Source organism: Eimeria necatrix, genomic scaffold (genome assembly GCF_000499385.1).
Source record: "Eimeria necatrix Houghton genomic scaffold, Enh_scaff362, whole genome shotgun sequence".
NCBI lineage: Eukaryota > Apicomplexa > Conoidasida > Eucoccidiorida > Eimeriidae > Eimeria > Eimeria necatrix.
Window position 1 is genome coordinate 25,001 of NW_013654121.1, and position 8,760 is coordinate 33,760.

Here is an 8,760-nt window from a genome sequence, read left to right on the forward strand (position 1 = left end):
GCTGCTGCTGCTGCTGCGGGCGTTGCTGCAGCGGCGGCTGCTGCTGGCTCTTCCAGAAGCTGCAGCAAAACCAAGCAGCAACGCAGAGGCCTCAGCAGATTTTATTATAAATGTTTGTTTTAATTGTTTTGTTTTATTTTATTTTGTTTTATTTTATTTTATTTTATTTTGTTTTGTTTTGTTTTGTTTTATTTTGTTTTATTTTATTTTATTTTATTTTATTTTTTATTTATAGTTCTTTTGTTTGTCTGCACACTCATCTTTGGCTGCCTGGCCATTTATTTATTTATTTATCTATTTATTTATTTATTTATTCAATGTATATTAACATATTTATTTATTTATTTATATTTATACTTATTATTTATTTATTTATTTATTTATTTATTTATTTTTTTGCCATTTATATTTATATTTATATTTGTTTATTATTATCTATTTGGTATTTATTTGCCATTTTTGTTTATTTGTTATTTGTGTATTATCTATTTTTTATTTGTTTTTAAATAATACCATTTTTAACAATTATTAATTATTTGCTGTTTCCTTTTTATTATCTAATTTAATTATCTATTTGATATTTATTTTTTTATTATTTAAAATATATTTATTATTTATTTGCACTTTTCTTGTCCGTTCTTTATTTGTTTTCTTCATTATTTATTATTTTTTTGCTGCGATCTCTGCTGCTGCTGCTGCTGTTGCTGCTGCTGCTGCTGCTACTGCTGCTGCTGCTGCTGCTGCTGCTGCGATTGTGGACTTCGCCAGCCCATCCATGTCTGCGGCCTCATCGCCTGCGGCTGCTGCTGCTGCTGCTGCTGCTGCTGCTGCAATATCCGCTGCTGCAGTCATTGCTGCTGCAAGCTCTGCTGCTGCATTCTCTGCTGCTGCTGCTGCTGCTGCAGCATTTGCTGCTGCTTCTCGGTGAGCTGTTTCCAATCTGCTGCTTGCGTTTGTTTTTGGTGAATTATTTGCTGCTGCTGTCTCCCAAATCTTTTCTTTTTATTTTCTTTTTTATTTAATTATTTATTTCAAATTTGCTGCTCCACAGGGGCCCCCTGGGGCCCCCTGCTGCGCTGCTGCGCTGCTGCTGCTGCTGCTGCTGGGCGTTTTCAGCTGCAGGAATTAAGGGTTTTTTTCCCCTTTTACCTCAAATAGAATAAATCCTTTTTGGCATTTAAACTCTTTCTTTCTTTAATTAATTCCTTTTTGCATTAATACCTTTTCTCCCTCATTTAGGGTTTGCTGCTCCCCACTTTGTACTAGTCCAGGGGGCCCCTTGTGGGGCCCCCTGGCCCCACAGGGGGCCGCCCGGGCCCCACAGGGGGCCCCCCGGGCCCCACAGTGGGCCCCCCGGGCCCCACAGGGGGCCCCCCGGGCCCCACAGGGGCCCCCAAGACCTATGGGGGGCCCCTAAGACCCGCACAGGGGGCCTCCGGGGCCCCCAAGGGGGGGCCCCCTGGCCCGACAGGGGCCCCCAAGCCCCATAGGGGCCCCCCTAGCTCCAGGGGGGCCCCCAAATCGGGCTGCATGCATGCAGCTCTATTTGGGGGCCCCTGTGCGCATGCAGTTTTTGGGGCTTTTGGGGCTGCGGGGGTTTGCATGCGTTTCTTTGCAACTTGGAATTAATTTAATTTTTATTTTTTATTTTTATTTTTTATTTTATTTCTTTTTGTTTTGTTTTAAATGGCAGCAAAGAAGTGCTTTATTTTGGCTTCTATTTTACCTTTTTTTATTCTTTTTATTCATTTTTTATTCCTCTTTATTCTTTTTTTATTTTTTAAATTTAAATTTATTATCATTTCTTTTTGTTCTTTTGAATTCTTTCTTTTGGTGCTTTTGTGCAGCTTTGGGTCTCGAAAGAGGGCCTTTTAATTGTTTTTTATTTTTTAATTTTGGGCTTTTTTGATTTTTTAACTTTTTGATTTTTTTTATTTTTTCTTTTTTGTTTCTTTTTGTCCATTCTTTTTGACTTCTTTTGTCCCCACTTTTGCTGCTTCTTTGTGGTCTTTTGAGTCTTCCTTTTTTGATTTTTAATTTAATTTTTAAAGTTTTTAAAAAGTTTTTAAGAAATCTTTTTGCCTTTTTTGCTTCTTTTTGTTTTCCTTCTTCTCCTTTTTGTCTCCTTTTCTTTTCACCACTTTTACATTTTAGTTGTCTCCCTTTGCCGGCGCGCATTTCTGCTGCTGCTGCTGCTGCTGCTGCTGCTGCTGCTGCTGCTGCTGCGGTTGGGGTTTAGGATCTAGGGTTTAGGGTTTAGGGTTTGGGGTTTAGGGTCTTGGGTCTAGGGTTTAGCGGCTAGGGTTTAGAGTTTAGTCTCCAGGGTCTAGAGTTTGTGGCCTAGGCGCTAGGGTTTAGACGCTAGAACCTAGGGTTTAGGGTTTAGGGTTTAGGGTTTAGGGTTTAGGGTTTGCGGACTTGCGTTTTGCCGAGGCCGCCGTAGACGAAGAGGTGGTTGGCCACGAGGGCGGCTGCATGCGCTGCGCGGGGTTTGGGGCTTTCTCCCCCCGCTTTTATTTCTTTCCATTCCATTTTTTTCAAATCCAAACAAAAACAATCATTTAAAAGAACTTTATCTCGAGCCCCTCCAAATATGTACATTTCCGGGCCCCTCAAGTTGCAGCTGTGCCAAAAACGGGGCCCGGGGCCCCCACACGCTGCCTCGGGGGGCCCCCCCTTGGGGCCCCCCTGGGGGCCCCCCTGGGGGCCCCCCTGGGGCCCCCCCTTGGTGGCTCCCTGGGGCCCCCCCTGGGGGCCCCCCTGGGGGCCCCCCTGGGGGCCCCCCTGGGGGCCCCCCTGGGGGCCCCCCTGGGGGCCCCCTTTCGCGGAGCCCTGGCGGGGCCCCTGGGGGCCCCCCCCCGGAGGGGCCCCCGGGGGGCCCCCGGGAGGGGCCCCCGGGGGGCCCCCCGGGGGGGCCCCCGGGGTGGGGCCCCGGTACCAAGTGTGGGTGTTGACGTCGAGGGCATGCAAGTCGTTGAAGTAAGTCTGGGGGCCCCCCTTGCCCCCGAAGAAAATGATTTTGGGGCCCCAAGCGCATGCAGAGTGGCCATATCTGGGGGCTGGGGGGCAGCCGCGGGCCCTTTCGAGGCGCTGCCACTTGAGGGTTTTGAGTTTCAAAATAAAAACTTCATTATAATATTTAAAACCCTCTTTTATTCCCAACAACTCCTGGCCCCCAAACAAGTATATCTTTTCCCCAAAGTAGGTGGCACTGTGGCCGCCCCGGGGGCTGGGGGCCCCTCCGGAGGCCCTCAGCCGCTGCGCCACGGGGCCGGGGGGCCCCCCGGGGGCCCCCGGGGGGCCCCCCGGGGGGCCCCCGGGGGGGCCCCCCGGGGGGCCCCCCAAGGGGGGCCCCCCGGGGGCCCCCGCGGCGGCTGATGGGGCGGGGCCGAACTTCGGCAACGAGATGAAGGTGTCCACAGATATATCCATCGTTTCAGGGCTTAGGGTTTGGGGTTTAGGGCTTAGGGTTTAGGGTTTGGGGTTTAGGGTTTAGGGTTTGGGGTGGTGAGTTGCTGGGACCTTCCTCCTTCCCTCGCCTCTGCGGCACCTTTTCCATTCCATTCCTTTTATAAAGCAATAAATGAATTAATTAATTCCTTTTTATTTATTATTTCCTTCACATTTCTTCACAGAAAGTTTTAGACCCATGGGGCCCCCGGGGGCCCCCCGGGGGCCCCCAGGGGCCCCCTGGGGGCCCCGGGGGCTTTTAGGTGACCCTGGGCTGCTGCAGTACCCAGTGTCTTGAAAACATATTTAATTTAATTTAATTTAATTAATTTAATGAATTTAATTTAATTTATTTAATTTATTTATTTAATTAATTTAATTTTGATTTAATTTCTAATGTTGATTTGAGGAAGAAAGGAAAGAGCCAAAGATCTGAAGAGTTCAGTTTGAGAATCTCCATTTGTTTTTTCTTTTTTTATTCTATTTTTTGTTTTATATTAAATTTAATTTAATTTAATTTTTTGTTTTATTTTAAATTTATTTTAATTTTATTTTTTGTTTTATTTTATTTTTATTTTTTGTTTTATTTTCATGTCCTTCTTTTCCCTATTAAAGGCCTCTTTGATATGACTTTTATTTGTTTTCACTTTATTTCTTTATTTATCTCTTTCAATTTTTATTTTATTTCTTTTCATCTTCTTTTATTTTCTTTTTTAATTTTCTTTTTTGGTTTCTTTTCTCTCTCTTATTTTTCTCCCCTTTCTATTTTTGTTTCTCTTTTTAAATCTTTTCTTTATTTCTCCCCTCATCTCTTTTTTTATTTTTCGCTTTTTAAATTTCCCATTTGTTTCATTATATCTTCCTTCCTTTTATTTCTTTTTGTTTTTTTTCCTTATTTTTTTCCTTTTTGTCTTTTTTTCTTTTTCTTTTTTATTTCTTTTTTTCTCCATTCTAATAATCGCCTTTTCTTCTGTCTTTTCTTTTTTCTTTTTTAAATTTCTTGTTTATTTCGTGCCTTTCATCTTTTTTCCTTGTTTGTTCCACTTTCTCTTTTAAATCTTTTCCCTCCTCTTTTGTTCTTATAAGTCCATTAAGGCTCCCCGCTTAATTCCCCGCTAAACCCTAAACCCTAAACCCTAAACCCTAAACCCTTGCAAGCCCCTATGCGCTGCATTCGCAGCCCCAGCCGTCTGTCCCAAACCCTAGACCCCAAACCCTAAACCCTAAACCCTAAACCCTACCCTGCATTCGCAGCCCCAGCCCAAACCCTAGACCCTAGATCCTAAACCCTAAACCCTAAACCCTAAACTCTAAACCCTAGAGCCCAGGAGCTGTGTGGCGGCGAAAGAGAAGCCGAAAGGCGGAAAGAAAGCCTTTTGTGGCTGCAAAAAGGAAAAGGAAATAAAAGTGATTGCAAAGAAAAAGAGAAACAAAGAAAATGCCAGTTGAACTTATTGCCAGCCCTTAAGCCACATTTGCTGCCAAAGAAAAGCAGCAAAAAGGCCGGAGGGCTGCGCTGCGTGGGGTGTCTAGACACTCCAACAAATGCAAGAACTCCGCATGCAGCCCCGCATGCAGCCCCGCATGCAGCGGGCTTGAAGCCTTTTAAGGGCTTAATTTAATTTCGAAAAAGACAAAATGTAAAGAGGAAATAGAAAAGCGGCGAAAAAGCCCTTTTCCAGCTCTGCATGCAGCCCCAAGCGCGCCCCCAGTGTCTTTTTGAAGCGCCTTGAAGTCCTTTTTTCGATTTTCCCCTTTATTTGTGTCTATTTATGTTCATTTTATTCATTTATTTCCATTTGTAGGCATTTTCATTGTATTGTGCGCGCAAATGCGGCCTCGAAACGCAAAAATTCACAAATTTGCGGAGCCGCAGATGCGCATGCAGACGCGCACTTGCGGTGTACGTACACCTGGTGCATGCGCTTCCCTCGGGACTTCTTCGGTCAAATAATTCAGTTTATATTTTAATCAATTCATGTTTTTGTCATCTAGTTGAGTAATAGTCCATTAAATTCTCCAATTGATAAGGACTTAATCCATATTTGTCTGTCTCCCGCGTAGGCAAACGCATGCGCATGCATGCAGGCTTTGACGTAACGTTTTGCATAACTTCGCGTTTTTTGCATTATTTTGCATTATTTTGCATTATTTAATGCCAGTTTACACTATTTTATATTATTTTTAATTATTATTCCCTTCATTTGCATTTTCGGAGCACAAAGATGTGCTTTATGTGTCTAGACAGCACGCATCTGCACACAGGGTGCAGGTGTACATACACCGGAAGAGCAGAAGCGGGCTTTCTCGCGTTTTGAATTTTCCCTTTTTTCTTTTTATTCTTTTTTATTCTTTTTCCCTTGCATTAAAGAATTCGGAATTATTTGTTGGATTTAATGATATGGAGGAATTAATTTGGATTTGTTGAATTGGATTTATTTGAATTTATTTAATTTCGACCTTCTTCTTTTGCTGCTGCTGAAGAATAAATAATTCCCTCAACTCCGCAGCTCCACTTTCCCTTTATTTGAATTCTTTTTCTTTTCAATTTAATTCCTTTTTTCTCCTTTGTGGGGGCTGCGTCTTCCAAAAGTGCTGCTTCCGGGGGTTTCCGAGGGTTTAGGGTTTAGGGTTTAGGGTTTAGGGTTTCAGCCAGCAGCCCTACAAGTGGCCCCGCAGCACCATGAAGAAAACCAGAAAAGGAATCGGCAGAGTCATGGAGTCCAACTGCGCACAAAAGAACAGCAGCAGCAGCAGCAGCAGCAGCAGCAGCAGCAAAAGCAGCAGCAGCAGCAAAAGCAGCAGCAGCAAAAGCAGCAACAAATGTACTTTGGATATCTTCGCAAAAGCTGCCTAGGCACTTCTCCATCGAATGCGAAACTTGGGGTGTACATACATATTACCTGCTGCTGCTGCTGCTGCTGCTGCTGCTGCTGCTGCTGCTGCACCTGCTGCTGCTGTTAATAGATTTTTCTATTTAATTAAAGTTGATGCATAAATTGTCTCTTCTCTGTTTATTGAATTCTTTTATTTTTGTCGTTTTATTATTTATTTGCTTTTATTTTTATAATTTCTAAATTATATTCTCATTCCCTTTTTATTTCCTCTTCTGCTTTTTGTATATCTTTCATTTTAATTATGTTTTGTTTTATTCATTTAATTATTTTTGTTTTCTTATTTTTAATTGCCCCTTTTCCACTTTTTCATTTCTACTTTTGTATCTCCATTTTCATTTTATTTATTTTTAATTTCTTATTATTTTATCTTTTTTATGATTTCTTCATCTTTTAAGATTCCTCATTATTATTTATTCATTTTTATTTACTTTTATTTTTTCATTATCCTTTTATTATCTTCTTAATCCTTTTAAATATATTTTTACTTTCTTTTTTTAATTATCTTTTTAACTTTTTATTTTCTCTTTTTATAATCTCTCAATTATCTTTTTTTCCTTTTCTTTTTACTTTTACATTTCTTTTTATTTGAAAACGAATTTTCTTTTTATAGTCCTTTTATTATTCTTTATTGTCTCTTTTTATTTTTTTATTGTCTGTAAATTATTTCTAAATTATATTTTTTAAATGTCTCCAAATTGTTTTTTAATTATTTTTAATCTATCTTCCAATTGTCTCCAGAATGTCTTTTTAATGTTTTTAAACTATCTTTTAAATAATTCTAAATTATTTTTTATTGTTTTTGAATTTTCATTAATTTCGAAATTATCATCCAAGCATCTTCTAATTATTAGATTGTTATTTAATTGTTATTTAATTATTATTCAATCACTAACTAATTATCATCTAAATTATATTCAGTAATTAATTAATTATTATTAAAATATCATTATTATTGATTGTTATTTAATTATTATTTAATTATTACTATTTAATTAATTTAAAGTTGAATTAAATCAACCCAAGCCAATTTAGATAAAATAAAATAAAATAAAATAAAATAAAATAAATTTAAATTAAATTAATTTATAATTATATGTATTTAGTGTTTGCCTCCTAATGCTCTAATTTGTTGGATTTTAATTCTTTTTTATTCTTTTTTTTTGTTTTTTGTGTCATTTTCTCTCCTCTTTCTCTTTCTAACATCAAACAAATCCCACAAATTCATTTTAATTCTCCTTTTTGTTTCTTTTTGTCTCTTTTTGTTTCTTTTTTTCCTTTTTCGGAAGATTACCCGGTCCAAAACTCCGCCGTGGGGGCCGAAGAGGCCGCTGCTGTCTTTGGCGCCCGCGAGTCTTTTGAATCCGCTTTCGACCAAGTCTCCAAAAAATCCCGAAACGCTAATCTGCGAGTGCAGTTTGATGCAAATAAACACTTTAATGGAGCAAATAAACCTTTTATTCAAACTTATGAACACTTTATTCAAATAAAGCTCCAAATTTCGTCCAAAACGCAAAAAAAAATCGCCAAAAAAGAAAACAATTTCGCAAAAATGAGACTATTCGAAAATCCGCGAAAAACACAAAAAACAAATCTGTAAAAGTAATTCATTTGATTAAATGAATAAATTATTCAATTAAATTAATTAATTATTTAAATTGATTATTTAATTAAATAAATAAATTATTTAATTATATGAATAAACAAATTAATTAATAAACAAACAAATAAATCAGTAAATAAACAAATTAATTAATAAATACACTATTTCATCATTTCATAAATTGTTTAATTTAAAAGATGAGAAAATTTGACACAAAAAGACAAAAGCTAAAAAAGAGAAATGTTTAAAAATTTTATTTCGAAAAGAATTCTAAATAAAGATTTTAAAAGATATATTTCAAATTAAATAATTCAAAATAAAGGTTTTAAAATAAATGTTTGAAATATTTTTATTTTAAAAATTAAAAATTTATTTCAAAAAGATTTTTCAGAAGAAGAGATAATAGAAAGGAGAGAGCCAGAACGAGCTCGGGGTTTGCAGCAGCCCCTACTCCAAACCCTAAACCCTAAACCCTAAACCCTAAACCCTAAACGCCAATCCCTAAACGCTAAACCCCAAATGCTAAACTCCTAACACCTGATCCTAAACCCTAAACCCTAAACCCTAAACCCTCACAAGAGTGACGAGAAAGAGATACTCCAGAAGACTCAAAACACTCAATGCAGGCACACGCTCTAAAGGCCCTAAACCCTAAACCCTAAACCCTAAACCCTCACAAGAGTAGCAAAGAAAAGATACTCCGCGAGACTTAAAACCCTCAATCCGAGGACACACTCGTCAGGCCACAAACCCTAAACCCTAAACCCTAAACCCTAAACCCTAAACCCTCACAAGAGTAGCAAAGAAAAGATA

General features: G+C 38.9%; 2 protein-coding genes across 2 annotated transcripts in view; both read right to left on the reverse strand.

Moving 5' to 3' along the window:
- Positions 1 to 852, reverse strand: part of ENH_00047350 (leucine-zipper-like transcriptional regulator 1, putative) — a gene marked incomplete at both ends in the record, with an annotated part of 5,368 nt that extends 4,516 nt beyond the window's left edge. Inside the window, 2 exons of the mRNA XM_013581084.1 lie at positions 1 to 59; positions 724 to 852. The exon at positions 1 to 59 is cut by the window's left edge and continues 535 nt beyond it. Of these exons, the coding sequence (XP_013436538.1) occupies positions 1 to 59; positions 724 to 852 (188 nt within the window). The remainder of the gene's footprint in view (positions 60 to 723) is intronic.
- Positions 853 to 2,403: 1,551 nt separating this feature from the next.
- ENH_00047360 (hypothetical protein) lies at positions 2,404 to 3,432 on the reverse strand (the record flags this gene model as incomplete). Its single annotated transcript, XM_013581085.1, has 1 exon — positions 2,404 to 3,432. One exon carries the CDS (start codon positions 3,430 to 3,432, stop codon positions 2,404 to 2,406), a length of 1,029 nt encoding a protein of 342 aa, XP_013436539.1.
- Between the last annotated feature and the right edge of the window lie 5,328 nt (positions 3,433 to 8,760).